Consider the following 26,236-nt stretch of genomic DNA (forward strand, 5'->3'; position numbering starts at 1 on the left):
GGCTCAAATATGGAACAACTAGGCGCGGTTTGAAGGTACCAAATGCCTCGCATACCTCGTGGGAGCTGCATCGTCGTGTGGGGTCGGTCTGGTACGCCGGCTTGGCACAAAATGATTCCTCCATTCACACTGTGCAGCGAAAAAAGACCCATGATCCATGACCTGTCCACAACGGGCAAGCAGGCAGGGGTTCTAGCGGGGAAGGAGGGGCCCATGGGCTTCCAGGTCCGTTTTGTGCAACGCCTCCCTCCATTCCATCCTCGGCAGCGCCAGCTTGGGGCCATCAGACGCGCTGTCGCCTCTAACAGCACATGGGCACCGCTTGCAAGTTTGGATAGCGAACAACTCAAAGGATATTTTCAGCTTGTTATTTCACAGGCGACCCAATTGCACCGGAAACCCCCCCCGCTTACCTACGCACACGACATACTGTGTATTGGTAGGGTTCCGTTGGAGCTACGTAGTAGCAATTTCGTGTGATCGCCGAGTACCTATTCATAGGCACGACTCCCTGGTTGCGGTGCTCCTGAAAACCCCAACTTCAAAACTTTGGACGGGATCTTCGACTGCCCGAGCCCACCACGGCCCTGCATTCTTGAGAGGAAGACCCCACATACAAATTAGCGACGGCAGAAACACACGTTTTCAAGGGCTGCAGGCGGCCGAAAACGGTTGGGAGATGCAGCTCGAAGGGAGCCTGGCTCACCGAGTTCAGTGGCTGTCCCTCCTCACAAGACCTCGCCAGCGCTCACCGGCCTTTCGAGTTTTATGTTCTCATCCCGCCTTTGCAATGGCTGTGCCGGCCAAACGATTTCGAGGTATGTACGGCTCGAGAGAATGCCGGCTCTGTGGTGCGACCGCATCATTCATACCCCGCAGAGATGATGCCCTGGCAGCCAGTCGTCGGAGCGGTCGATATCGCTACCAAGCACGGGCATCGAATTCGAAGGTAATGGATGGGTGATGTTCGGCCTTACACGGTACAAGAGGCAAACAAACGGGCGGAGACCAGATGGCTGCAGAGTCATCACGCGGGCCCCTACCGTTAACAACAGCCCGTCATGCGTCTTGTTGGTACTGCGTCTCCCCTGGTGGAATAACCGTGGGCACAACCATATTGGACGGATCTGTTCTCGCGACGAGGTTTCGTCTCAACTAACCCGCCCCGGGGGGCATTGTCTAGGTCACTATCGTCAGGTAATAGCGTCATCAACCGATATAATCTGATCATGAAGGCGGAGCCGACTCCAGCACCGAGTGCACAAAGCAACCACCTAGCAACGGAGCTTACTCCTCTGCCATGCTGCAATTGCCCGCCCTCGAATGCATATGGCGGCCGGCGCATCAGCCTAAATCGCAGGCCAAACCTCAAGTGCCCTCGGAGAGGTAGTATAACATCAAGCTCTCTTCTCCCAAACCCCCTGCGTCGTGTGAAATTAGTTAGGGGACCTAAGACTGTGTCGTTTGCTTTGGCATGATGAGCACGTTGGGTCACGTTTTATCGTGCCAGTGATGTCCCGCGACCTTTATGCACGGTGTGCATCTGGTTCGGCGTGGATGTTTCCGCTCTCGAGGCGGGGATGGGCATCTTTGTTACCCCGGATTTTGCTCGATCCCTGTGCCCCGACCTCCAAACGTTCCAAGCATCATGCCCACATGAACTCCCCGCTGTGGAGCAAGGCCTCTCGAAGGCCCCCGGCCTGGACAAGCACGACAAGCTGACAAGCTCCCGCAAAGCTTTAATATTCGCTTCGAAGACATTGCGTCGGTGGCATCCAACGGAAGACTCCAGAAGTCGAGGACTGACCTATTGCTGCCCGCGATCTTAATGAGAAGCTCACCGGCTCTGTGTGACTTCAACTTATTCAATTCTGGTGATACAACCCTCGAGTTGCTTGGCATGCATCTGACGCCCGCGGGCTCGTGCGCTGATATTGAAATACTTAATCTGTACACCAAACTTGAAGCTTCCCCATTGGAGCTTTCGTCCACCGTGTGGCGAAATATAACAAGCACAGCCTGCGGGCTTGGAGGAAGAGAACCCCCTCCGCCCACGCCGATCCTCTGCAGGAGTACCCGTGGGACTATGGCAAACGGCGACAAGATCAGGGCCGCCGCCTGGGTATCACCAGTTTCCTGCAAAATGACGATATAGGCCACGTGAGCGTACCAGAGCACGACTTGGAGATCGCGGCATTACAAGGGGAACGGTTGTGGGATCTGCGCAGTACAGCACCACTGCGCTTCCCGTCCTACCATGATAATTTCAGCACGGGACAGCAGCTGCCTCGGTGATGAAGATGTCCTGCAGGCTTGGTGTAAAAGTTACCGCCTTCAAAGGGAGTATCAAGCCTTTTGTATGTCCGAAACGCCGTCGTAGCATGCCCCAAAGTACATTAGCCAGGCGCGGTTTACAAACAACACAACACCGCCCAGCACATCAGCCAGACGCAGTATCAAGCGAGCCCTTTCCCACCGTTGAAGGAGGCACCTCGCCCTTCTGCGCCTTGAGCTTCTCTTCAAATTTGGCAAACTCCGCCATGGCGACCTCCTCCTCCTGGTCGAGCACCTGATGCACGCCCTGGACCTCCTCAATCTGCAAGTAATTAGCACACAGCTCCCGACAAAACCATAACCAACGGCAGAGGCAAGACTCACATAGTGCATCAACATGCCCTCGATCCCATTCTTCAACGTGACCGTGCTCGAGTCACACGTCCTGCACGCGCCGCGCAGCTTGAGCATCACATAGCCATTCTCGAACCCCCTGAACTCGATATCCCCACCGTCCTCCTGGATCGCCGGCCGCACGCGCGTCTCGAGCAGCTCCTTGATCATGCCCACGACCTCGGTATCATCCTCGTCGTACGCCAAACTATCCTTCTCCGCGGCCGTGGCCTCTTCACCCTCGCCGGCGGCGGCACCGCCCTCCTTGCGGTCAGCCACGTTAACGATCGCCTGGCCGGAGGTGATGGCCTCGGTGATGAGCGCAAAGACCTCGGGCCGGACGTGGGCCCAGTTGGCGTCGGCGGCCTTGGTCACCGTGATGAAGTCGGCGCCGTAGAAGACGGCCGTCACGCCGTCGATGTTCATCAGCTGCGCCGCCAGCGGCGACGGGTGCGGCGGCGCGATCGTCGCCCGCGGGTTCAGGTACTCGATGAAGGGCGTCGTCAGCCCCTCGGGCAGGATCCGGTGGTTGGGCAGGAACTTGAGCGCGTCCGCGTTGGGCGTGCTCTCCGTCTGGATGAAGATGGTGCGTCGGGCGGTTTGGGGGAGGAGGGCCTGCCATGGTTGCGGGTGGGTTGGTGGGAGGCGTGGGCGGACGGGGGATGTGCTGGATGGGAGGAGGAGGCGGCGGCTTGGTGCGGTGTGGGCGTGTCGTCTAACAGCCGCCGCTGTGGTTCGTTGTTGAATTCGGAGGCATGTCGAGGGTTTGGTGGGGCGCGCGGTGTTGGATACTAGAGGCGCAATGCCTCGTAATAGCTTGTTCGACGGCATCGTGGTGTTGTTCGGCGAGTACCTATGCTGTGTGTGCTGCAGAGATTGCAGACGTGAGGTTGAAGGGAGAAAGAAGCAAACATCCAATGGGTCTTGGATGCTGTGGGGATATCCCGAACATTGCCGCTCCGGCACTGCGGCGCTGACAAACCCAGTCGTTCCGATCGGCCCTAGGGGGACCCACAGCTGAAGACCCTTGGGATTTGCGTCATAGCAGCCTCGGCGCCCCTAAATTTTTGTCGGCACCTTGCGGGTTGCTTTTCGGGCTTTGCCATCTCAAAGTGGCGGGGGCAAATCCACCACCTCCAATGAACGTTTCTGCCCAAATCAACAACGAACCTTTTCCCCGTTCAAGCCGATCACCTGCAGCACGCGGCCCGGGATTGGTGAAGTGGGATTCCAGAACGACCATTGTCGCAACGCCGTGCCGCCATCGGCTCGGGAAGCAGCCGATTCGACCAATCTCCAATACAAGTAACTTTTCCGCGTCGCGATTGTGTGTAACAAGAATTCAACATCGCGCACTCTTGCGCTAGGCAAAACAAAACACTTGAACCACCTTTGCCCAGGTCACGATTAATCAACCGCAAGCGTCCAATGAGTCTAGGCCAGGACGGCGCCAACGGTATCGGCGGCATGCCGACCGCAGAGAACGGTAGCCCTCCGCAGCAGTCGACAATGCTCGGTGTTGTTTCACCCGAACGGACCGCGCCGCGCGCAGCAGATCCTGTCGCAAATCCGGGCTCGGGCTCGGATGCTGAGCCGCCATCCCCGCCGAGGAAGCCAGAGCCCAAGCTTTGCGGCGTATGCGGCGCACAACCGGGCAAGTACAAGTGTCCTCGGTGCTCCATGCCATAGTACGTTGCCTCGTCTTAACATCCCATTAACGGCGCAGTACTGACCACCAGTCCACAGCTGCTCGGTCGCCTGCAACAAGCAGCACAAGGAAAACCACCCGCCCGACGCGCCGAAACCCGAACCTGAACCTATCGCCCAACCCCAGCCAGATCCCGCGCAGGACGATCCTTACAGCATCCTCCTCGAGCACCGCGACGCGTTCAAGCACCTCCTCACCAGATACCCTTCTCTCGCGACCGAGCTCGTCCGCATCCAAGAGACGACCCTCCCTCCCGCCGACAACCCCAACTCTCCATACGGCGTGGGCGCCGCCACAGCAAATACGGGCCGGCATAGGCAGCATGCTGGGGGCAGGGAACAATTCAACTCGGGTCGCAACAGACAACAACAGCCGTGGACGAAGGATGTCGGCCTGCGCAAGGGCGCTGAGGCGCTGCGCAAGGCGAGGACGGACCCCACCGATACGGGCGACGGGGTCCGCGAGTTTTGCGACCTGGTGAAGTTTCTGCTGAATAAGAAGAGGGAGGGGATTGACAGGGTTAGGGAGGAAGTGGCGGCGGAGGAGGCTAAGTGTATCGAGCGGTTGTTGAGGGAGGAGGGCGGCTGATTTTTCTGGGTCTGGATGGTTGGTTAGGGTTGTTTTGATATTGTAAGATTGGGATGGTTCGCATAGGGGGGTTCGGTCCTTTTTTTTCTCTTTAGACGGGCGGCGCAAGATATGAGCATATGACCAAGACCGAGAAGCGGACGGCATGTGGAATGGCCATCTCACAAGGAATAACCCCCCCCCCCCCCCCCCCCCCCCAAAAAAACGACACGTTCATCATATCATTATCATTACTATCCCAGCCAAACACCAGCTAAACCGTCAGGTAAGACACCCCTTCCCCATCCCCCCGTCCCCATCCACCTCCCTCCCCCAACCCCACCCCAAACCCAAAAACTAACGTTTAAACCTCCCAAAGAACCCCTTCCCCTTCGCCGCCGCCGCCGCCGTAGGCGTAGTAGGCGACTGCACCTCCTCGCCACCAGACGAGTCCTTGCTCCCCCGCCGCCCGCGCAGCGTCCACAGCGAATCCGCCTTGCGCAGCAGCGGCGAGAGCAGCAACAACTTCGGCCCACCCCCAGTAGCACGCGCATGGCTATGGCTATGGCTGTGGCTATGCCCCCCTCCACCAACCCGCCCCGCTGCCTCGTCGCTCTGCGTCCAGTCGACGCGCGCCCGCTCCGCCGCCGCGAACCGCCCCAGCCCCAACGCGTCGCCCTCCTCATCCCCGCCCGTCGTGGTGGTGGTGCTGTCGTCTTCCAGGAGCGTGTCCATGACCAGCGTGTCGGGCGCCGCGGTGGACGCGATGAGGGAGTGCCGCGCGTGGGTGGTGGTGGTGGTGGTGGTGGCGGGGTTGTCGGTCGGGTGGGTGGTGACCGTGTTGCCGGTGCTGTTGCGCCGGAGGTGTTTGGCTTGGCTGCTTGAGTGGTGACTGCTGCTGCCGGGGAGGATGCGGGAGAGCTCGTCCTCGAGGGTGTGCGTGCGGCGCGGGGCTGCGTGCGGGTGTGGGTGCTCGAGCCGTGCGGCTTCTTCCAGTGTGCGGGTGCGTTGGAATTGGTTGCGGTCGAGGAGCTGGTTGCGCTGCGTTTGGGTTTGTTGGAGGGCCCGGGTGAGTTCTCCTGGGGCGAGGGCGGGTTCGGGGGCGCCGTTGCTGCCGCCGCCCGGGCGGACTGATTTGGGGCCTTCCAAGTGGAATTTGAGGGCGTGTTTGGACAGCTTGTGGATGAGGCTGGTGTCGCGCATGTTTTCGACCGTGGTTGTTCTTGTGAACTGCTTGGCCGCCTCTTGCGGGACGTGGCGGTAGGCTTCGGACTGGGAATCTGGACCCGGCCCGGCGGTTGCTGGGTGCGATGGCTTATGCTTGGTCGACTCCGTCCTCCTCAGTTCCGTGATGAGGTCGGCGGGTGGTTCGGCAGCCTTCTGGCGTGCTTCTTTGCTTCGACTGCTTGAGACCTGGCCGTGGCCATCTTTTTGATTTGATGTTTCGCCGCGAGCCCGTCGTCTCCGTTCAGCGTGCACCTTTTGCTCGGCCAGGACGACATAAAGCCGGCGAGTGAGCTCGTTAGGGTCGAACTGCCCCTCCGGCACCCTGGCTGCCGCCTTGTACGGTCTCCCGCTCGGCTTGTGGCCTCCATAGACGTGATCCCTGGTGTAATTCATCCTGTACTGCATGGTCCAGGGCGATTCGGCAAGCATTGAGTCCACAAAGAACTAGTGGGAGATTCGAGTTAAGTGGACTGAAGGGTCAAGGAATGACCAAGCAAATAAATCAACCCGGCCTCGATTCTTGAGCGGCAGCGGTTTCGAGTAACGTCTCGATTCAGACCTTCCACGTCTTGCCCTTAAAATCCTTGCTTGCGGGGTTCTAAATAGCGCCGGCTTGTGTCTGAACTTGGCGCAGGAGGGTGGTAACAGTGTCTTAGATCGGCGATAACCCCCCGGTTGAGAGGAAGACCCGTTCACGGCCGAGACATCAAGCAATACGACAAGTTTCGGGAGGTTGTGCGGTCAAAAAGGTGTCTGGAAGTTCGAGCCGCTGGGCGAGATCACAGTCAAGTCACTACCTAGTTATGTATGGGGGAAACCGGGGGAGAGGGGGGGGGGGGGGGGCGGTTCGTGGAGATGCCGACCCACGCCGGCCCCGGCCTCTCTCCCCTTGTCGCCAATGCAGCCAGGCTCAAGCGAGGGTTGCAGAGCACACGACCGTTGAAATGAGGGCGATTGGCCTTCCACGGGTCCCATGCTCGAGCCATGGCGCCGGCTATTGTGGGATGTCCATGACAGCGGCCAACGGGAAGCGAGTCAGGATTGCAGATGCTTGCGCCCTGAGATGCAGAGTCGCATTAGCACTGGATAAAGTTGATCAGATGCCCGAATCGATCGTGGAAACTGGAGGGGATCGCGTCTTCCACTGGTCGGCGCCTCGTCTTCCAGGGGTCTCGATGCAAGCTAACAATCCGAGTGGGCTCACTAGCACTGGCTGGTCACTTGATCGAGAGAAATGCGGACAAAAGACTTTCCGTCGGTTCTTGGGGGAAGCGTGTTTGTCCTTCATTGTGATCCTGTAACAAAGTTTCTCGTGCGTTTTCCCCTGTGAATACTGTGTCTGCTAAAACGGAATTATCCAACACCTCATCTTCTTCGTTGCTCTTCTGTGTGAACCAGAAAAGAGACATGTGTGTCTCACTCGGCAAGTGTCAAGCACGCAACCCGCAGCTGGGGAAAGGGGTTAGGTAAAATTAGCTCTAGACTGGTGCTAAGGTGGTTTGATCGGGTTTAGGTCCAATTTCAACAGACGCCGAGTCAAGCACCCCGGTCCGGATCCTTGGGAATGAGAAAGTCTTTTTTCCACTGGCTTGTCTGCCCTTTTCCCCAGCTTCGAGAAGTCATCGGTGCCCAGACCCGGACGTGGTCTCCATGCCGAGTAGTGAAGCGGAGCCGAAGCCGGCCATCCTCATCTGACAGTTGTTCGAGACGACGGGACTGTGACATCTACACAGCAAGTCCACATTGTCAATCACTTCTCTGCTAGTTAACAATGGTTATATGATCTGGGAAGGCAACAGCCCCCCACTCCGCAAACGACGGCACCGACGAGCCTCATCTCTCCTCATGGGAGGAGTCGGAAACCACGTTTCGTTCGGCGCGGTCGATGCAGTAGTTGCAGGAACCGGTCCTCGGTTGGAAGAGCGTGCCGAAGCAAGAAAACGCCTCTGATGCCAACGTGCATGGCGAATGTGGAGACAGCCCGTCGTTAACGTTATGGTGGAAACTAGGCACATGTACATACATACATACATCGTACATACACAAACAAGGTATGTACTGTACATGCAGTTCGATGCAATGCGCGTGCCGTCGTCTCCATCTGAGAACTGATAACTGATAACTGAGAGGGACAGCCAGCCAAGCTCGGGTCATTCCTCCGCTCACATAAACTCAGAGGCATGCCCGTAGTCTGTACTTTTTCGAATCTCGAGGTGCCTCTTAGACCTTGAAGCCATCGATCGGCATGCGGTCGAAACAAAACGCGGTTGATATCAGTGATGTTTCAAAACAACTCCGTCAACGGTTGAGGTGCTCCCTATGGAAATGCGACGGGTGTGTCGGCATCGCTGATCTGTTTGCTTTGGTTTGACTAGTCAGTTAACTCGGTAGGTGGTACTCTGTTAGCCGGTAGCAGATCGCGATTCGTTGGTCGGGCATGTCGGGGTAAAACCTCAAGATCGGCACCGTTTGGGCGTCTGGAAGATCCAAAAAAAGCAAAGAAAGTGTTTGGCGTTTGTTTCGTCGGTCTTTGCTCCTTCCTCTGCTCGGATTTGCCGTTGGATGATCTCTTGGCATCGACACATGGAGGGCTTCGGCAGGTTTCTTGGGTTTCTTGGGTTCCATTTCTTCAAGGGCAGGCCCAGAGGGAACTTCACAAGTTTGGGGGGTCCACAGTCATTTCCCAGTCCCCAGAACCCTAAACTCACAGCTGCACAACACCACAAGAAGCAGCCAAGCCTTGGAGACCGCCCACCAAACCGCCTCGCTCCCCGTCCCACCTCGCCTTCCAAGTTTCAACTTTCCAACTCGGAAATCTCTTGCAAACGAACAACGGTCGGGTCCGCGCAGCCTGCACCCACTTGGAAGTATTTCCTGAACTGGCCGCTGCTTGCTTCGGGACGCTGCAGCCCACATACCCGACGTCCGAGTGGTTCCAGACTCGCCGCGTTTGCTCCAAAACAACAGGCGAACGACGGGGACCCCTTGTTTGGGCGTGTGCTTGGGTGCTGCTTGGGTTGCTGCTGCCCCGGCTGCTGGGAGGGAAGACAAGCCGTGCCCTGGTCTCGCGGCATCCCTTGATGGATCCCAAGACCCTGACCCTGAAAGGAGTCTAAATCCAACCCAGCCCAATCAACGGGATTGTTCATTCAATTTATTATCAGTTGGCGTCTTTCTTCGAGCTTGCTGAACTCCATCTCCGTTCCCCCAATCCGGCCCTAAAGCGGTATGCTCTCGCTGTCTTCTCGCGCCGCCATGTCCTCTGATTAGCCATGCGGGCACAGACTCACCAGCCCGTGTCAGACCGTCCCGGAGGAGCGCTGCCGAAGCTGTCTGTGCCGGCTACCCCGCCGCGAGCTGCTGGTTCTGGTGCTGGTGCTGGTGCTGCCGGTGCTGGCGCTGGTCCGCGTGCAGCGGCTGCGACGGCGAGAACAGGCGAGCCAAGCTTCGCACCATCATCCGGACAACTTTCCTCCGTCATAGGCTCCGAAGGCACCTTTCTTCTCGTCGACGACCCTCCTGCCGCCGGCACTAGGGATTCATTCGCTTCCATCGTCGACGATCCGTTTTTCGTTCGTTACCACACCCCCGACCCTGACCCCGATCCCGAACCCCATCCCGCGACCCATCCCCATCCCGGCCCGCAAACCGCCCCGACGACGAGTGCTGGTCACCGTGATGAGGAGCGACAGCCGTGGATCCCGCCGCGAAAAGAATCCCTGAGCCATACCAATCCGACCCCTTGGGTACGCACCTTGACTTTTCTTTTTTGCTCTTCCTCCCTCCCCCCAGAGAGGAGGAGGAACCCCCGTCACGGCGGCTACAGACGCTTTCTCGCAACGCGCCAGAGAGAAAGGAGGGAGAGAGAACGGGAGAGGCTGACTACTGGTCCAGTTCGAGCATGCCCAATCCGATATGGAACCTATCAACATAGCCATCATTGGCGCCGTAGGCGTGGGCAAGTCCACCTTCATACAACACCTGCGCCGGGCACCGCGACCGTCGGCCTCCAACATCACGGCCCTACGCCACGAACTCGATGGTGCCTCCTATCTAGTCACGCTCGTCGAACTCGATCTCGAGGGCATCGAGCTGGACCCGAACCAGCCCGTACACTGGCCGAAGCAAATCGGAGGACACTCGGTGCCCCGCATGGATGGCGCACTGATCCTGTACGATGCCGTGAATGAGGGGAGCATGCGGGAAGTGCCCCCAATAATGGGTGAGTTCCCATCCCGAACTGACGCGTTACCGGACGCATGCTCATTGGCACAGCCGCCCTCGCGAATTCCTCCCTGCCGACCGTTCTCGTCGCCACGAAATGCGACACTCCCGACGACCTGCGGCACCCGGATTTGGCGGGGCTCGCATCCGCCTTCGCGACGTGCGCCGGCCATTTCAGGACCGCGGCCAACGCGCCAGCCACTGCTCGGGAATGCTTGCAAGCCATGTTGAGAGTCGCGCTGGCCAACCGGAGAGGTGAGATCTACGTCCCCGGCGCTTCATCCCTGCCCCACTTGTGCTGCGGCCGCATCAGCAGAGCGGTCACGAGCCTGCCAGCCGTCTACCATGGGCTCGGTACCGGTAACACGTTGTGAGACGGGACTGACGAGAAGCACCAGACAAGTCGGAAGGCTCGGGTCCCAGGAGGCGCGCTGCTTCGACGGCAAATCTAGATGCGCCCATGGATCTCCATAATGGCCGCCCAATCAGCCAGCACAGTAAGCACAGCAGGGCCAGTTCCGACTTCTCGCTTCTGCGGGGCTTTTCGCAGCCTCCCAACGAAGGTCACAGAGGTCCGCCGTCGAGATCTCCGAGATTGGATTATCAGAGCATCGCTTCCAGCAGCAACCTGAACCCCAGCAGCGCCATTCCCGAGGACGGCAAGCAACAGACCGTGTCGAGCATGCTGCGGACCCCGGGCATTCGCCTGGACAGCGGGGGGGAGTCCTTCCTCGATGTTGACGAATCCGACGGGGAGTCTTACCAGTACTCGGAAGACATTCCGATCCTGCGGCGGAGCGAGGACGGCTTTGACAGGCCGGCCAAGGTGACGGGTGTGAGCTTTGACGACCTTGTCGACAGGCTTCTTGCCCCGAAGATGTCGAAAGCAGACCAGAACTTTGCCGACGTCTTCCTCTGCCTGTACCGGAAATTTGCCGCACCGTACGAGCTGCTCGCGGCCATCCGCGCACGGCTGGGCCGCCTGCGGGTCGACCGGGCGGTGGAATATCTAATCAAAATAGAGACGCAAATGCGAACAATCGAAGTGGTGGCGAAATGGCTATCACTGTACCCCGGGGACTTTGCCAGGTCGGCAACGAGGAGGAGTTTGGAGGAGCTGATCCAGCAGCTGTCGATGGAGCCGGTCTTCGTCGCAGCCGCACAGCAGATGAGAGTGCATCTTGACCACAAGGTCACCCTGGACGACGATACAGGCTGGGCGAAATCAGACCCGGCAGATGAAAACGAGGGCAAAGAAGGTGCAGGTCAGAGACGCAGCGGGATCGCAGAGTCGATGAGCTCCTTGCAGCTGGATGATTCGGGTGTTCCCAGCCAACGGCGCCCGTCACAAAGCTCCGACTTGTCCGCTTTGGAGGGCCGCGGCGCCCGGGGCCCGGCACGGCTCCATTTCCATTCGGTCGAAGACTACGAATGCGAGGCAGCCACGCTGGTACCATCGCCCATACTTCCCCTCAACAAATTCAGGTACCACATGTTTATGGAGCTCGATGTCGAGGACATCGCAGACGAATTGACGCGGATAGACTGGGTCATGTTCAGCTCGATCCGTATCCGCGACAAGGTACGACACGTCAGCTTGTCGCACGACCAGAAGGAGAAGTGCCGTAACCTCAAGAACGTCAACCGCATGGTCTCGCACTTTAACCACGTCGCCCATTGGGTCTGCAACATGATTCTCATACGCGACAAGGCAAAGCACCGCGCCCCTTGCCTCGAGAAATTCATGGTCGTCGCCCAAAAGCTGCGCCAGATGAACAACTACAACGGTTTGGCCGCCGTGCTGGCAGGCATCAACGGCACCGCGATCCACCGGCTCGCCCAGACGCGTGCCGCGGTCTCGCCGGAAGTGCAGAAGCGGTTTGCCGGGCTGGTGTTGCTGATGGGCACGCAAAAGAGCCATTTTGCTTACCGCCTCGCGTGGGAAAACTCGTCGCTGCCGCGCATCCCCTTCATGCCGCTGCACAGGCGTGATCTGGTCTCGGCCGAGGAGGGCAGCAAGACGTTTGTGGGGCCCAACGGGGACCGAATCAACTGGAAGAAGTTTGAGGTGCTTGGGGAGGTGCTGCTGCCGATCATGAAGAGTCAGGGGCAGCCATATCCGAACTTGCAACGACACGATGCCTGCAAGGAGTTGATCCTGGATTGTCGGATGGCGAATGATGACGAGGTGGGTTCCCTCTCGGCCAAGATTTTTGTTTTACGTGCTGTTGCTGACTGAAACGCAGGAAATCTACCAGCGCAGCCTGCAGGTTGAGCCTTCAACTGGCGGCGTGGGGGAATCGACCAAGAAGAAGTTCCCTTGGCTGGCCAAGTAGGGCGGCCAAGCAAGGGTAACCACCCATCTTGCGATGACGCGCAGAGAGGGTTGTGTGCCAGAACACCACGGTGTGGCCCACTCTAAACTGTTAGGAATTAATGGAAAGGGACGCACATACAGCTCGAGGTTTTACGAAAACTACGGCGTTAAATTTGACGGTATCTTGCCTGATCATAATGGTACAAGCGGGGGATCCAAAAGGCGGCCAGAGCGGAAAGGGAATGGATATCTCTCCCTCGCGGCTAAGGAAAACGGGGCAACATTTCAAATTTTAGACCTCTCACGGCAACGAGCGAATTGCAAAGCACCTCTATTTCATGTCGCTGTAATTACGGGAAGACGATCGAGTGCCTGTGTCCTCCTTATTATGTGAATCCGGGGGTATATCTATCCGCTGCCTCATGGAACCAGTGTGCCCCGACGTGTACTACCGAAAACAACGCCTCAGAAATGCTTACTCGAACACCGATGCCCTTCACCAATCCTCTAACTCTGCCGTATCGTATATTCAAGGAGATCGACGCTTCATTTTTCGAAAAATATCCTCCAGGGTTTTACCACCAATCCCAGTTCTTTTGTCTATGACAGACTTCTACTCATCGTCCTTGGGCCAAAGCCTGGTTTCCATGTTAGTCAAATCTGACTCTAGTAGATCTGTTCCCGGTGTTCCTCTTCTCTGTCTCGCTGCCTTGCAGCGCCTAGGGGAGCAGTGGTGGGAAGGGGAATGAAAAGGACGCAACTTACAACTCTCTTTTCCACAAACACCGCAGCATCTCCGTGAAGACCAAGATCCACACCAACACCAAAAACGCCGCCAGCACGCACCCAAAGATCTTGAGACCGGGGCTGTCAAACGCGCCGCCGAGCGCCTCCGTAGCCGTCACCTGCGCGGGCATCCAACACCATCAGCATCACTCACTCACTCACTCACTCGCCGGACGAGCAACCAAGTTTAAAACAGCAAGAAACAACCAAGAAAGCAACTCACGAGCGCCGTGTTGGGGAACACAAACGAGAACCACGTCATCTGGAAGCGCAGCTTGCCCTTGCTCTCGGGCCGCAGGTACTTCCACAGCGACCCGACCGAGACGAGGAAGAACCAGATGCTCAGCCCCCACAGCCAGAGCCCCGCCATGTAGGACAGCAGCCGCAGGATGTCGGCCGCGTGCTGCGTGCCCGCGAAGCCCGGCGGGAAGATGGCGGCCGTTTGCGAGCCTAGCTGTACTGTTCAAGGGGAAAAGGGGGGGATGTTAGTTTGTTGTTGTTGGCCAAACCATTTCTCCTGACTTGAAAAAGGGGGAGGACATACCTAAACCGGCGCAAGTGAAGCCGCTCGGTCCGATGGAGATGAACACACCGGGGCGCTGGTGGTCGCGCGGCAGCTTCTGGGTCATGAGGCGGTACAGGAAGGCGGCGCAGATCATGAAGCTGATGAGGAAGCCCGTGCCCTGCACCGTGACGGCCGCCAGCGCCACGGGGACCGTGTTGATGCCGTCCAGCCGGCCGGCCTTGCTGGCGGCCGACACCAGGTTGCCGCCGAAGGGCGCCGAGAGGAGGAGCGGGTAGGCCGGGAAGACCCAGACGGGGGTCATGGTGTGGATGGGGAAGACTCTTTTTAATTGGGGGAGGGGGGTGTTAGTTGTTGTGGTTGTGGTGGGTGCGGTTGGGGTGCTTGTGGGAAAGGGGGGGGGCTTACTGCGTGGACCAGAGGGTGAGGTACAGGCTGGCGCTGACGAGGGTGCTCACGCCGATGTAGACCCAGAAGAGGGCTTCGATGACGCTCAGAAGCCAGGGGCCTGTGTAAGGGATGCCATACTGGGTGATGGTAATGAAGATGGTGGCTATTCTGTGGCCGGGGTGTATGAGCAGCCGGTTCCAGGCGGTTGACGCTATGGGTGACTTACGAAACGATCTTGGGTGGTGTTAGTGGTTGATGCTCAGGGGGTGTCTATGCCGGGAAGTCTACTCACAATGGACGAGATAAACAAACTCTCGTACTGGTCGTTAAACGAGTCTACGAGGCTCCCGGGGCGCCAGTAAAACCGCAACGAGATGAGGATGCAGTTCATGATGAATAGGCAGAGGTTGAGGAAGAAAAAGGCCATGCCAATTCCAGTCAACCATTGTGACTGGTATGGTACTACGCCAAGGTTAGCCCGCTGCTCACAGCAAAGGGATGTGGAAACGCACTTGAATGCAAGACGTTGGCGATGCCTCCCGTAGCCTATTCACACGCACATCGTTAATATCACCATCGAACATCCACACTTGCCTCCCCCAGAATAACAAGCCTCCCCCTCCCCCAGAATAACACCCACCCCCTCCCCTAAACACCCCTTCCCCCTTAGCAAGCAAAAAAAGAAAACGCAAAACCCACCATAGTCATAGTAAACCACGTCCACTGAAAGCACCCAATCCTCTCCCTCACCCCGACCTTCCTCCCGCCCAACCCCCTACTCGCCCTCATCACCACCCCATTCAGACTCTCCGTCGGCGAACCCACCCCACTCCCCCCACCACCACCAAAACCACCACCATCCCTAAACCCCCCAAAATCCGTCCTCGCCCTCCTCCCCAACCCATGCCCACCCCCACCAGGCAACTGCAGCGTCACCCCCGGCGACCTGCCCCTCCCTCCATTGATTTTAGACCCCGGCACGCTCGGCGCGGACATGGTATTCGTAACAGCCCACGGCCAGCTGCCGCCGCCGAGCACGCCGCCGCCGCCGTCGTCCATGGGGGTCTCGTAGCCGGAGGAGTTGAGGGCGAGGAAGGAGCGGGTGGAGGTGGCTGTTATTTGGCGGGGGAAGGCGGGGCGGCGGGGGGTGGTTGTTGGTGATGTGGGGGCTGGGGTTGGGGATCTTGTTTGTTGGGGGGGTGGTTGTGAGGGGGGAGGTGGTTGTTGTTGTTGTGTGGGTGGAGGGGGGGAGGGGGTGGTGATGATGGTCGGGGTTGGAGGGCCCGCCATCGTGGGCTGTGGTGTGGTGGTGGTGTGTTTGTGGGAGTGCGAGGTGGGTGGTGTGTTGGTGGGTGAGTGGTGGGTGGGTTGGTGGTGTAGATGGGGAAGTGAAAAAAGGGGGAAGGGGATGGTGATACCAGTTCGTGTGTGTTTTGTTGGGTTAGTCGTCGCGCTGGTAACGGGTTGAGTTGCTACAATATGGGCTGTGCTGTCTTTGAGAAGAAAAGCCTCTTCGATACCCCTCGCTCTCACGACAAGCTTATGACGTTGGTTGTGAGTGCGGCGTAGGGATGGTTGGTTTCCTGGTGGTGCGGCGGGGTTTTAAGGAGACTCAAAACGGGTTATCAGTGGCCGGGGTGTGTGCATGTGTGTGTAAGTCGAGTGCCGGATAACCGTCCGGAAAGAGCCAGTGAGATTTGTCACAGGGAAGCTTGTTTCGACTGATCACTTCGGCACGTAACGGGAGAGAACTGGCAGTGTTTCCGCAGAATAGTTATCATGGTATCTCGGGAAGATATAGGAGGAACCCTGGTGTAAAATCTTCCATTGAGCGTGGCGCTTTCTGGATGGTAATCTCAATTTCTGTTTTTTTTTTTTCAACAACCCTGGCTCTTACGGCCCAACTCCGAAGGCCCGAGCCACTCATCTTATAACCCATCAACTGACTCGATTATAACTTCATATGTATGCCCAGGGAAACTACTACTGATCCGGAAAATATGATAGCCAATTGATATTTTCCCCAAAAACACTCTTCCACTCTTCCATAAGCCAGCGCAGCCAGAGAACGGAACCCAGATGAGTGATCCGTTCAAGGGAGGACGTCATTCCGGGGTCCCAAGCCAATGCCAAGCCGGATTACCGGGGCAGCTGACCCCTCCATCGGCTCCGGGTCTCGGATCTGCATGGGTCCTTTGCCGAACAGTAAACAAGAACGGGACATAACCGGTCATTGGACTTGTATTTCAACATGCATGTTGGTATTCCGTTAACACAGGAATATAACACCGTCCGCCCAATGCCTCTGGCTATCTTTTGCCTGTACAGGGAATGAGGACGCCAAGAAGATGCGGATAGCTTGCCAGGCTACATAGGACCTGCCGTGTCGCTTCCGAACAACCGGCGTCCGTAGGGTAAATAAGGGCAGATGCGCAGTCATGTCCTCGTGTCGGGCATTCCTTGTTCCAAAAGCGCGAGCACAGGGGCCGCACGAGACCCAGCTTCACTGTTAGTGAGTGGCAAGAGACGGCGACGACACAGCCAGACCACTACATCACCACAGCATCCTCGATGGGACATGAGTGTGCGCATGCATTCTCTGCATGGCTGTCTAGGTATTAGGCCGGTGACCACTCCCGGCCTGTCTTCTACCCCGAATATGAGAGTCCGACAAGATGAAGAGAGAAAAGAAGAAGTGCACCCCGAACGCCGGAAGAGAGACCCTTGCTGCGAAGGAGAGTGTCTGTACGAACGAATGCCCCAAAGACGGACATTCCACTGTGACCACCAATGCAATGTCTTTCTGTATACTGTCCAAGGGGTAAAGGGCCACACCTACGAAAGATGGGCTGGAAGCAACGCCAGATGCCGTGTGTTCGATATGCACACTTCTCTTTCTTTTTTTTCATAGCCCGCAGGTTCATGCGGTTAGTCGTAGTTGAAAAGCACACTGATCGATTCACCGTGGTGGACACGTCGGATGGCCTCAGCGAAGATGGGCGAGATGTCCAAGATGTCAAGCTTGGGCCCGAGCAGCGCCTTGTGCTCGTTTTGCGGAACCGAATTGGTCACGACCAACTTGTCGATGGCCGATGCCTTGATGCGGCTGATGGCGTCTCCGCTGAAGACACCGTGGGTGAGGAGAGCGTAGATTTTGGTGGCACCCTCCTTCTTGAGGAGCTTGGCGGCCCGGGTGATGGTGTTGCCCGTGTCCAAGAGGTCGTCGATGAGGATACAGACCCGGTCTGCTACATTACCGACGAGCATCATACTCGCGTTTTGCCTGTCCGTGATCTTGGTGGGGCGGCGTTCCTGCAGCGAGGGTTGGTAAGTGGCTGAGAGGGGAGACACAGAGAGATGTTACCTTGTGGATGAGGGCAAACTCGATGCCCATGCCGTCTGCAATTGCCGTCGCACGCTTCGCACCGCCGGCGTCAGGGCTGATGATGACGGCATCCTTGTAGTTGGGGATGTGCGTCTGGATGTACCGCTTGAGCAGAGGTCTGCCGTACAGGTTGTCGACGGGGACGTCGAAGAATCCTTGGACTGGAAGCCGGTCAGTATCCTCTTGCACCTACAACGCATTTACACCAAAGAAAACTCCGAGGAGTGGTTGATGAGGCGCGGGAAAACAGAGCCGCCGCTTTGCCACGTGGTGGACGCGAAGCCACAATTTTCTGTTCCACATACCTTGAGGGTCGTGCAGGTCCATGGTGATTACTGCAACTCATGTTAGCGATACATCCAGAGGAGCGAGGGGCTAAGATTTCTCGCCAATACGAGCCCAGACTCTCAGCCACGGCTGGGCCCACGAGACCCGGGGGGGACATACCATGATCAGCGCCAGCACAGGTCAAGAGGTTGGCCACCAGGGTTCCTGCCTGTGCCACCCACTGCTTATACCCGGGCTTCGCTTGGAATGCGCCGACGTGGGACACGTTCTCGTAGTCGTGTGTCGTGTAACTGCCAATGGCACCCGACACAGGGCTTGCGATACTCTGGCCGTTGGCACCGAAAAAGGCGTCGCCGTTGGTCTGTTTGACAGGGGACATGGCACCGGTCCCGTTGATCCCATTAGTCCCGTTGATCCCGTTGGTTCCGTTGGGCAATGACGTCGTCTTGGTGAGCCGGTTTGTGATGTCGGTGCCATTGACGAACCCGGCACTCCGGGGAACACCAGGGGCAGGTGTCGCCGGCACGCTGTCAAAGGTGTAGTCCTTTTTGCCGTTGTCGGAGGGTGCCTTGAAAAGGGGAGCGCCGGTCTTCTTGTACGGGAGGTCGGGTTGCCTCGAGTAGGGGAACAAGGGCAGGACTGCCGTGACCCTCCGGGCTGAGCCCGTCTTGCACGCCGAGATCATGATGCACAGATCCATGAAGTGGTCGTTGAGCTTGCTGCCATTGCCACCGAAACCAGTCTGGATGATGTAGACATCTTTGCCACGAACCGAGTCCTGGATCTCGCAGCGGCTCTCTCCAGATGAGAATTTGGTGAGGATACGGTTGCACGCGGGCAGAGCCAGGATGTTGCACACGCTTTCCACGAGGGCGGGATGCGAGTTACCGCCGAGGACCACAATGTTTCGGACCATGATGGCGGTTCAATTGAGTCAATCGGAATGACCAGGCTGGGCCGAATTGAATGACGCGATTGAGGAATAAAGTAGCGGAGCAGAATCGGAGAAGGAAGGGTGGCGGCAGGCAATCCGTGTTTGAGAAAGGTTGGGGTGCAGCAGCGGAACAGGCGTCCGATGCAAGGTGTGCAGGCGAGAGTCGGAGCCTCGATCACACCGCACGACCGATGCCGGCACTGGTGAAGCAGCACTCGATGAGGCTCTTTGATGATGTTGCTGTTCCAGGTCGTTTCCCGATGTTGAACAGGGGAGTAAACAGGACAATCAACAGGCACAGATGCCTCACACCGGAAGTCGGTCGCGAAGAATAGAAAATTGCCGAGGGTACTGGGGCAACTGAGATTGAAGAGGGGCCGAGCACGGCTAGGTGTGGCCGGGCGGTGAGGAGCAGGGAAGAGGGAATAAGAGCTCAGAGCAGTGGGAAGAAAGAAAGTATCAAATGGGAGAGGAGAGAGAGGGGAGATGAAAGGGAAATCACAAGGGAATCATCTTGAGTCGAGTCAAAGTTGACCAAGTGGGAATGCCGTTCAATGCGGCAATGTGTTTGGGATGTGGGTAAGATCGGTCCCGCGGTGTGGAACAGTTGACCGCGGGGCTGCTAGGAATTAAAACAAAAAATTTCTCTCTTTTGCGGGTTGTGATCCAGTTCTCGCCTCGTGGTTCCAGGTTCTTGACGTTGGCCGGCCGGGGAAAGCACACCCCAGGTCGGTACGTACCTCACGTTCAGGCGTGCGAGGCAATGATGATGCGAGAATTTTTCGGAGGGGCAATTCTGCATTGGATGATTGGCTTGCATCGCTCAATTGGGACGTGCCCTGCAGATGCACCAGATCAGCTCCCATGTCTCGGAGCCGGCTCCAACGGTCGGCTTGAGCGATCGCTCACGCCTTACCGCGTTTTCTTCTGACACAGCGAGCTTTTGGGTTGGTTGCCCACGTTAGTGCATCATCACAGCAGCAGCCCGTGCCACACAATCAATCACGGCGATATACATAGGTTGTCATACGAAGGCTGTGGCGATCAGGAAAGCTGTGTAATAATTTGCTTGTCTACCTAAACTACCGTGCAACTTTTGTTGTTGTGCCCGGTGCAGCTGGCCGGTCTCTGCAGAGCCTCGCTCAACCCCCGCAGTCTGAATTTCAGCATCCCCGTCAGAATCCTTCTGGAAGTGAACCCATCAGCAAAGACAAGATGAAGATTCTCGAGTCACAAAACGCGCTTCTCTCCAATTACGAGGTTTACCAGCACCTGGTCGACCAGCGCAAGCGGAATAAGGCACAAAACCGGCGAGTGCCTGCCAATGCTCACCAAGCCATGACAGAGGTTGGTTCTCACAAGCAATGAGCAATGATCATTCCCTCAGACGCCGAGCTAACGAACAAGGAATAGGTCGCTAAATATCTCAGCGGAAAGCCTAGCCCGCTGGAAAAGCAAGAAGAAACACAGACATACAGCCCGGCAACCATATCCCTCCTGCTCGAGAAGCTCCGCGAGGCCAACCTGCCCAGCGAACTGACCAAGGGCGAGCTGCTCTCCATCCTCAACATTCGCCCCTCATCTACTGCGCTTTTGAGCACGGCAATCGAGGATATGGAAGAGCGGTTTGACGATGACAATCAAAACAAGATTGTCGACATCATCGCAGAAGTACTAGGAAGCGCCGAGGCGGACGAGGGCGGTGAAGAGGCCGACGAAATGGACGCCGATGCTGTGCCAACGGTCGAGAACGGCTACTGAGCGACCGAACGAGGCACATGCATGCAGTCGCCACCCCGTCCCCCAGTCAGCGGTCCCGTTGTCACATCCGCTTACATAATTATGCAGCCGCCCTCGCTCTGCCCTCCGTCTGCGGTTGTGGTCTGGACGGCGGTGCTGCAAATGTCGTCAAAGGCCTCGGTCATCAATTCCCCCGTCACCGCCGAGCACTCGATGTATTTGTCAACACGCATTGCCTGCGCCGCCTGGTATCCCTCCTGCGGGTAGATGATGCCGTTCGGGTCGTCCTCGGATCGCAGGTCCCGCTTGAGGCCGAGCACCAGCACTGGGAGGACGTCGCTTGACGGGAATACCGACCGGACTTCTTTTATCCACTGGGGGGGTATTGTCAGGAACCTTGGGCTCAAAGGGGGTTCGGATCAAGGGGAGCATACCACCCGCTGGAGGTTGATGAGGCTGAGCCGCTGGCTTATGTCATAGCAGACGATGACGAGGTCCGGCCGGAGGAGTCTCCAGCTCTCGGGGCTGCTGGTATCGTAAAACTCGAAGCGATACTGGCCTTTGCGGGAACGGATCTCAAAAATGAACGGCTGGTCGATATCTCTGAGGAGGGTGATGGGAGCTTTCCCTTGAAGGTTCTGGCGGCCCTGGCTTATTCGTCTGTGTTTCATGGCCTGGGTTAGCCAGAACGGTTTCTCGAGCATGTTGGGTCGCTATTTTGGAACTCATGTTTAGAATACTGACGAGAGAAAAGTCGATTTCCCACATCTCTCATCCCCTAGCAGTAGGACTGTAATTGTGTGTTCTTCCATCATGCCTTTGACGAGACAGGGTGAGTGTCTTGACTTCAATGGGTTCCTTGATATTACATACAGTATTGAAGCATCGTCCTTATCAACAACCCCCCAAAGCTTATCGCGACGCCAAGACCGAGACCCGCCAAAATTTGTCCAGCTTTGCGGGGGGGCATCAACCGCTGGAATTCCAGTCGCTTTCACCTGTCGGCCACCTGAAGGGGCGCATGAGACTCATGACAGTTTTCTGAGTTTGAGGGTGAAAAGGGGACCGTTTTGTGACGGCCCTCCCTATGAACACTACGCACCGCGCTCGGAAGGCCCTCATCCACGCGCAAGGCCGTTTAGTGGTTGCGTTGCTGTTGCCATCATTTTCAGGTGCAACTCATTCATTTCCACACACACTTGGCTACCGCGCCTTAATTTCAACCTCATCTTCAAACTCATCTTCACCCTCACCCAAAATGGCCGATCTCAACTACCAGGACTGGTCCAAGGACCGCCTTCTCGAGCGCGTCAAGGAGCTAGAACAGCAACTCGAGGCCCAGACGAAGACCGGCGCAAACCCAAACCCACCACCATCTACAACAACAACAACAACACCAACAACCTCAGGACCACTCCCGCCAACGACACAACAACCCCCCTCCCAAACCAGAACCAAGCCCAAACCCACCCCCACCCCAAAAGGAGACACCACCACCACCACCCCCCCTCCAGAAAAAAAGAAGAAAAAGCCCTCCAAGCTCGACCCCTCCCGCTACTCCACCCGCCTCGTCGCGCTCAAGCTCGCCTACCTCGGCAAGCGCTACGGCGGCTTCGAGTACCAGGCCGGCGTGGCCGTGTCGACGGTCGAGGAGGAGCTGTGGCGGGCGCTGGCCAAGAGCTGCCTGATCTGGCCCGACGACCCGGCCCGCGTCGACTTCGCGCCCTGGGAGTACTCCAAGTGCGGGCGCACGGACCGCGGGGTGAGCGCGTTCGGGCAGGTGGTGGGGATTCGGGTGAGGAGTAATCGGCCGGTGGTTGTGGAGAAGGAGGTGGAGGGGGGGATTGTAGGGGAGGGGGGGGATGTGGTGATGGGGGAGGGTGGTGATGAAGGCGGGGAGGGGGATGGGGATGGAAATGGGGATGGAAATGGTGGTGGCAAGCCGGCGTGGGATCCGGTGGCGGATGAGATTAATTATCCGAGGGTGCTGAACAGGTTGCTGCCGCCGGATATCAGGGTGCTCGCGTGGGCACCGACGCTGCCGGAGGATTTCTCGGCGCGGTTTTCGTGCCGGGAGCGCCAGTACCGGTATTTCTTTACCCAGCCCGCTTTTCCGCCGCTACCTGCCTCGATGGATCCGGAGGGGAAGAAGGGGAATGAGGGATGGCTTGATATTGACGCTATGCGGGAGGCGGCCAAGTTGTTTGAGGGTGTCCATGACTTCCGAAATTTCTGCAAGGTCGATGGGGTCAAGCAGATCTCGAATTTCAAGCGGAGGATGTTTGAGGTGGATATTGTGGAAGTGGAAGACGCGGGTTCGGCGCTGCCTTACCTGGCCCAGCAGGGCTTCAGGTCGGAGGGCTTAAAAGACGGGACCAAGTACCCCAAGGTGTACTACTTCCACGTCCGCGGCTCCGCCTTCCTGTGGCACCAGATCCGGCACATGATCGCCATCCTATTCCTCGTTGGGCAGGGGCTCGAAAAGCCGTCTCTGGTAACGGACTTGCTGGATGTCGAGAAGAATCCGCGCAAGCCGAATTACGCCATGGCCGAGGAGGTGCCCCTCGTACTGTGGGACTGCGTCTTCCCCAAGGTCGACGATGCCGAGCAGGCGGCGCTCGACGTGCACGATCCCAACGCGGAGGGCAACACCGCCATGCAGGACGCAATGGACTGGATCTGGCTGGGCGAGGACAAACCGTCGCACCTCCACGGGCCGGGCGGGCTGGTGGATGGCCTGTGGGAGTACTGGCGCGAACGCAGGATGGACGAGCTGCTGGCAAGTCGGTTGCTGGATTCGGTGGCGCGGAAGCCCGACCTCAGTCGAAGGCTGGCCGAGTCGGGCGCGCCGGAGAAGCCAAACAGCAGCCAGCGGGTGTACGAGGGCGGTGACACGGCCAGGGCGGCGGGGACGTATGTTCCCGTGCTCAAGAAGCGACTGCTAGCGTCGCCGGAAGAGGTCAACGACAAGTGGGCGCAGAGAAAGGGGTTCGCGAGCGCGGAGGAGCTGGCCAAGACCAAGAACTGGCGTAGCGTCATCAAGGCGAACAAGGCTGGGAGCAGCAGCGTGGTGGACGACAGCGTAGACGAATAAACCACCCCAAACCACTCACCCAACCATTCCGATTCATTCCAATCCCAACTCACAGCTCCAAGTTCAAAAATAAAACAAATCGTAAAACAATCACCCCTTCCCTCCCACCTCCCCCTCAACCAAACACGCCCTAATCCCCCTCCAAACGGCCTCCACAATCTTCCTCCTCGGCAACAGCCCCGGAAACAGCACCACCACATCCTCCTCCCCCTCCACGACCACCACCAAATAATACCGCACCTCAAACCCCCGAAACGCCTCATTGATCAACACATCCCGTATCTTCTCCGTCGGGATAAACCGCGTCTGCCGCCCCCATCCCCACTTCGCTGCCCCGCCCGCACCACCACCCCCCTTAAACCCAGACCCAGACCCCGACCCCGACCCCGACCCCGATCCGGACGTGCACGTCTGGATCCCCAGCCCGCGCAGCACCAGCACCGACTCGGTCGTGTGCAGCCGCGTGCGCGCCGCCGCGTACACCGCGCCCGCGGCTGCCGCCGCCAGCGCCCAGTCGGGGAGGGGGGCGGCCGCGGCCGCGAGTGTGGTGCCCGCTTGCGAGAGCTGGGCCGTGGAGAGCGCGGCGCGCAGGAAGAGGGCGATGTCGCCTGCTAGGAGCAGGGTGAGGAGGGGTTCGTGTTGTTGTTCTTGTTGTTGTTCGGTGGTGGTCGGGGGGAGGGGGTCGAAGCGGGTGTAGAGTGTTAGGAGGGCGGCGGAGACGATGAGGAGGCGGAGGAGGTGGATGGTGAGCAGGAGGAGGCGGAGGGGGATGGTCCGGGGCGGGCAGGTGGTGACTGTGAATTCGGCGGTTGTTGGGGAGGGGCGGCGGATGTAGAGGTGGGGGGCGGTGGTGAGCATTGTGCCGGTTGGGGTTGTAGTGGTGGTTCTTGATGTTAGGGGTTGACTTGGTCGCAATTAGGACGGTGATGCTCGTTGCGGTGCTGAGCTGTGCCGTCGTGTCACCTTTCTCGGTTGCTCGTTCGTTTGTTTAGTCGACTCATTGTTCGGCGGGAAAGAATTGTGCCATATCTCCCGTCGAGAATTCCGCAATCGCTGGTCGAAGAGCTGGGATGCGCAATGTTGAAGTCGAAACAACGAACGCGCCCAAGGGAAAGCGCCGAGTCGCAACATGAAGTTCGTTATCGATACCACCCTAACCCTGGTATAACCCCCAATTGCGCTGCGGCCCAAGCGTGTCCAGGGTATATGTATTAAATTTCGGGCGCCAAAATTCCGACTGTAGTGGTCAATTTGGTTTCGGAGGCACTCGATTTTCTCGCAGTCTCTACTCCATTCCCATAAGAACCCCCCAGCGGCGCCCAGCACGAATCTCGCGGTGGCCACCCACTCGCACGGGTAACCTGCGATCGCTGCGCGTGGCCCTAAGCAATGAAGATGACACTTGAGGGAGGTCTCACTCTGCAGAGGCATCTTCACCGTCAGATGGCGCGCTGGATCACGATCGCTGGGGGCTTGGGGTAGAGCGGCGAGATGGGGATGTCGACTCCAATTTTTGTCATTTTTTTGCCACTTTGTTATTTATCAACAATGACCTTAAATGATTGCCATCGCCCGTCAAATGCGTTCTCTTCCATTCCGAAAGGACGAAAAGGTTATGGAGGCGGTTGGTGGCCATCCAGATGCAGTCTCAAAGCCCAAACTCGAACCCGCCAGGGTTGAGGAATTCGTGATATCAGTCAGCCCACACCAGTTACAACCCCTGAATGACAACCAGCAACACAACACACCAAAACATAACAAGGCACCATACCATGTAAACAAACAATATCAACTTCTGGTACTGCAACTGCTACTAATCACCCATTACAAATCCAGCAATGCAAATCTCCCCCATCGAAACGAAAACACCATCCAACACAGTGCCGCGAGGCAACAATGTATCCCACACCCGCTCAACCCAGTTGAACCCGTCCATCCGTCCACCCACCAGCTTTTGTTGCCTTTTCCCGCCCCTCCTCCTCCTTCCTGCCAGTGGCCGAGGTATCCATCCATCACGCACTTCCCCCCTATATCCAATCTGGTATTCCATTGCCTCCTTGTCCTGCTTCCCGCCTTCCTACCGTCCGTCCATCCCCGTCGCTCCGACAGAGAACAGAGAGGTCCACCCATCCGTCCAACCACCAGCCCAGCCGAGTTGTCATAAGTCATGAGAAGGGAGATGAAAGGTATCCCGAAACGATGAAAAAGAAATGAGAAAAAAACGTATAAGTATTGGAAATCAAATGCAAAATGCGACATGCAAACCGAAAATCCGCCAAACAACATGACGCGAGGGAGGAGGGCGTGAAGAAATGTATGCCCTGCTCCCTTCGTTGTGGCGTCCGTCTCCATTAGCCTTCCTTCGGCCATCAATCCGTGATATCCT

The 26,236-nt window shown here is 57.7% G+C and overlaps 12 protein-coding genes across 12 annotated transcripts; 4 read left to right on the forward strand and 8 right to left on the reverse strand.

Moving 5' to 3' along the window:
* Nucleotides 1–999: 999 nt before the first annotated feature.
* On the reverse strand, nucleotides 1,000–1,463 carry B0H64DRAFT_128108 (uncharacterized protein). The gene has a single exon (XM_062798078.1). It carries the CDS (start codon nucleotides 1,343–1,345, stop codon nucleotides 1,046–1,048), a length of 300 nt encoding a protein of 99 aa, XP_062661127.1. The 5' UTR covers nucleotides 1,346–1,463; the 3' UTR covers nucleotides 1,000–1,045.
* A 977-nt stretch (nucleotides 1,464–2,440) lies between these two features.
* B0H64DRAFT_441063 (scaffold protein Nfu/NifU N terminal-domain-containing protein) lies at nucleotides 2,441–3,498 on the reverse strand (the record flags this gene model as incomplete). The annotated part of the gene is made up of 2 exons (XM_062806537.1): nucleotides 2,441–2,596; nucleotides 2,659–3,498. The coding sequence occupies 2 exons, from the start codon at nucleotides 3,496–3,498 to the stop codon at nucleotides 2,441–2,443; spliced, it is 996 nt and encodes a 331-aa protein (XP_062661128.1).
* Nucleotides 3,499–4,003: 505 nt separating this feature from the next.
* On the forward strand, nucleotides 4,004–5,148 carry B0H64DRAFT_128126 (uncharacterized protein). The gene is made up of 2 exons (XM_062798079.1): nucleotides 4,004–4,355; nucleotides 4,414–5,148. The coding sequence occupies exons 1-2, from the start codon at nucleotides 4,096–4,098 to the stop codon at nucleotides 4,961–4,963; spliced, it is 810 nt and encodes a 269-aa protein (XP_062661129.1). The 5' UTR covers nucleotides 4,004–4,095; the 3' UTR covers nucleotides 4,964–5,148.
* Nucleotides 5,149–5,299: 151 nt separating this feature from the next.
* Nucleotides 5,300–6,980, reverse strand: B0H64DRAFT_473702 (uncharacterized protein; the record flags this gene model as incomplete). Its single annotated transcript, XM_062808010.1, has 1 exon — nucleotides 5,300–6,980. The coding sequence occupies exon 1, from the start codon at nucleotides 6,596–6,598 to the stop codon at nucleotides 5,300–5,302; it is 1,299 nt and encodes a 432-aa protein (XP_062661130.1). The 5' UTR covers nucleotides 6,599–6,980.
* A 988-nt stretch (nucleotides 6,981–7,968) lies between these two features.
* B0H64DRAFT_128136 (uncharacterized protein) lies at nucleotides 7,969–8,527 on the reverse strand. Its single transcript, XM_062798080.1, has one exon. The coding sequence runs from the start codon at nucleotides 8,321–8,323 to the stop codon at nucleotides 8,003–8,005; it is 321 nt and encodes a 106-aa protein (XP_062661131.1). The 5' UTR covers nucleotides 8,324–8,527; the 3' UTR covers nucleotides 7,969–8,002.
* A 914-nt stretch (nucleotides 8,528–9,441) lies between these two features.
* Nucleotides 9,442–12,729, forward strand: B0H64DRAFT_457889 (ras guanine nucleotide exchange factor domain-containing protein; the record flags this gene model as incomplete). Its single annotated transcript, XM_062807396.1, has 5 exons — nucleotides 9,442–9,915; nucleotides 10,064–10,391; nucleotides 10,445–10,753; nucleotides 10,792–12,581; nucleotides 12,640–12,729. The coding sequence occupies 5 exons, from the start codon at nucleotides 9,442–9,444 to the stop codon at nucleotides 12,727–12,729; spliced, it is 2,991 nt and encodes a 996-aa protein (XP_062661132.1).
* Nucleotides 12,730–13,363: 634 nt separating this feature from the next.
* On the reverse strand, nucleotides 13,364–15,194 carry B0H64DRAFT_392594 (voltage-dependent anion channel). The gene is made up of 8 exons (XM_062803566.1): nucleotides 15,109–15,194; nucleotides 14,922–14,955; nucleotides 14,702–14,871; nucleotides 14,636–14,643; nucleotides 14,428–14,577; nucleotides 14,041–14,342; nucleotides 13,720–13,955; nucleotides 13,364–13,615 (listed from the first exon to the last, which is right to left on the reverse strand). Exons 1-8 carry the CDS (start codon nucleotides 15,115–15,117, stop codon nucleotides 13,472–13,474), a joined length of 1,053 nt encoding a protein of 350 aa, XP_062661133.1. The 5' UTR covers nucleotides 15,118–15,194; the 3' UTR covers nucleotides 13,364–13,471.
* A 2,143-nt stretch (nucleotides 15,195–17,337) lies between these two features.
* B0H64DRAFT_416612 (phosphoribosyltransferase-like protein) lies at nucleotides 17,338–18,998 on the reverse strand (the record flags this gene model as incomplete). Its single annotated transcript, XM_062805178.1, has 4 exons — nucleotides 17,338–17,703; nucleotides 17,759–17,955; nucleotides 18,100–18,129; nucleotides 18,242–18,998. The coding sequence occupies 4 exons, from the start codon at nucleotides 18,996–18,998 to the stop codon at nucleotides 17,338–17,340; spliced, it is 1,350 nt and encodes a 449-aa protein (XP_062661134.1).
* A 1,233-nt stretch (nucleotides 18,999–20,231) lies between these two features.
* Nucleotides 20,232–20,777, forward strand: B0H64DRAFT_441069 (RNA polymerase Rpb4-domain-containing protein; the record flags this gene model as incomplete). The annotated part of the gene is made up of 2 exons (XM_062806538.1): nucleotides 20,232–20,363; nucleotides 20,430–20,777. The coding sequence occupies 2 exons, from the start codon at nucleotides 20,232–20,234 to the stop codon at nucleotides 20,775–20,777; spliced, it is 480 nt and encodes a 159-aa protein (XP_062661135.1).
* B0H64DRAFT_128230 (P-loop containing nucleoside triphosphate hydrolase protein) lies at nucleotides 20,718–21,615 on the reverse strand. The gene is made up of 3 exons (XM_062798081.1): nucleotides 21,501–21,615; nucleotides 21,191–21,416; nucleotides 20,718–21,130 (listed from the first exon to the last, which is right to left on the reverse strand). The coding sequence occupies exons 1-3, from the start codon at nucleotides 21,569–21,571 to the stop codon at nucleotides 20,849–20,851; spliced, it is 579 nt and encodes a 192-aa protein (XP_062661136.1). The 5' UTR covers nucleotides 21,572–21,615; the 3' UTR covers nucleotides 20,718–20,848.
* Nucleotides 21,616–22,595: 980 nt separating this feature from the next.
* On the forward strand, nucleotides 22,596–24,271 carry B0H64DRAFT_392614 (pseudouridine synthase). Its single transcript, XM_062803567.1, has one exon. It carries the CDS (start codon nucleotides 22,627–22,629, stop codon nucleotides 23,848–23,850), a length of 1,224 nt encoding a protein of 407 aa, XP_062661137.1. The 5' UTR covers nucleotides 22,596–22,626; the 3' UTR covers nucleotides 23,851–24,271.
* Nucleotides 23,896–24,949, reverse strand: B0H64DRAFT_457934 (GPI-GlcNAc transferase complex, PIG-H component-domain-containing protein). Its single transcript, XM_062807397.1, has one exon. The coding sequence runs from the start codon at nucleotides 24,706–24,708 to the stop codon at nucleotides 23,941–23,943; it is 768 nt and encodes a 255-aa protein (XP_062661138.1). The 5' UTR covers nucleotides 24,709–24,949; the 3' UTR covers nucleotides 23,896–23,940.
* Between the last annotated feature and the right edge of the window lie 1,287 nt (nucleotides 24,950–26,236).

This window comes from Chaetomium fimeti, assembly GCF_033439085.1.
Source record: "Chaetomium fimeti strain CBS 168.71 chromosome Unknown B0H64scaffold_3, whole genome shotgun sequence".
NCBI lineage: Eukaryota > Fungi > Ascomycota > Sordariomycetes > Sordariales > Chaetomiaceae > Chaetomium > Chaetomium fimeti.

Bases quoted from the DNA above. Each gene is read 5' to 3' on its own strand.
- B0H64DRAFT_392614 (XM_062803567.1), top strand. From the start codon at position 22,627: ATGGGGGAGGGTGGTGATGAAGGCGGGGAGGGGGATGGGGATGGAAAT.
- B0H64DRAFT_128230 (XM_062798081.1), bottom strand. From the start codon at position 21,571: ATGATGGAAGAACACACAATTACAGTCCTACTGCTAGGGGATGAGAGA. The intron at 21,417-21,500 runs GTCAGTATTCTA...CATGAAACACAG, and splicing joins GGGAAATCGACTTTTCTCTC to ACGAATAAGCCAGGGCCGCC. The intron at 21,131-21,190 runs GTATGCTCCCCT...ATACCCCCCCAG, and splicing joins TCATCAACCTCCAGCGGGTG to TGGATAAAAGAAGTCCGGTC.
- B0H64DRAFT_392594 (XM_062803566.1), bottom strand. The intron at 14,872-14,921 runs GTGCGTTTCCAC...ACCTTGGCGTAG, and splicing joins CGCCAACGTCTTGCATTCAA to TACCATACCAGTCACAATGG. The intron at 14,343-14,427 runs GTAAGCCCCCCC...CCAATTAAAAAG, and splicing joins CTCACCCTCTGGTCCACGCA to AGTCTTCCCCATCCACACCA.
- B0H64DRAFT_128108 (XM_062798078.1), bottom strand. From the start codon at position 1,345: ATGCGCCGGCCGCCATATGCATTCGAGGGCGGGCAATTGCAGCATGGC.
- B0H64DRAFT_128126 (XM_062798079.1), top strand. From the start codon at position 4,096: ATGAGTCTAGGCCAGGACGGCGCCAACGGTATCGGCGGCATGCCGACC. The intron at 4,356-4,413 runs GTACGTTGCCTC...ACCAGTCCACAG, and splicing joins CCTCGGTGCTCCATGCCATA to CTGCTCGGTCGCCTGCAACA.
- B0H64DRAFT_128136 (XM_062798080.1), bottom strand. From the start codon at position 8,323: ATGACCCGAGCTTGGCTGGCTGTCCCTCTCAGTTATCAGTTATCAGTT.
- B0H64DRAFT_457934 (XM_062807397.1), bottom strand. From the start codon at position 24,708: ATGCTCACCACCGCCCCCCACCTCTACATCCGCCGCCCCTCCCCAACA.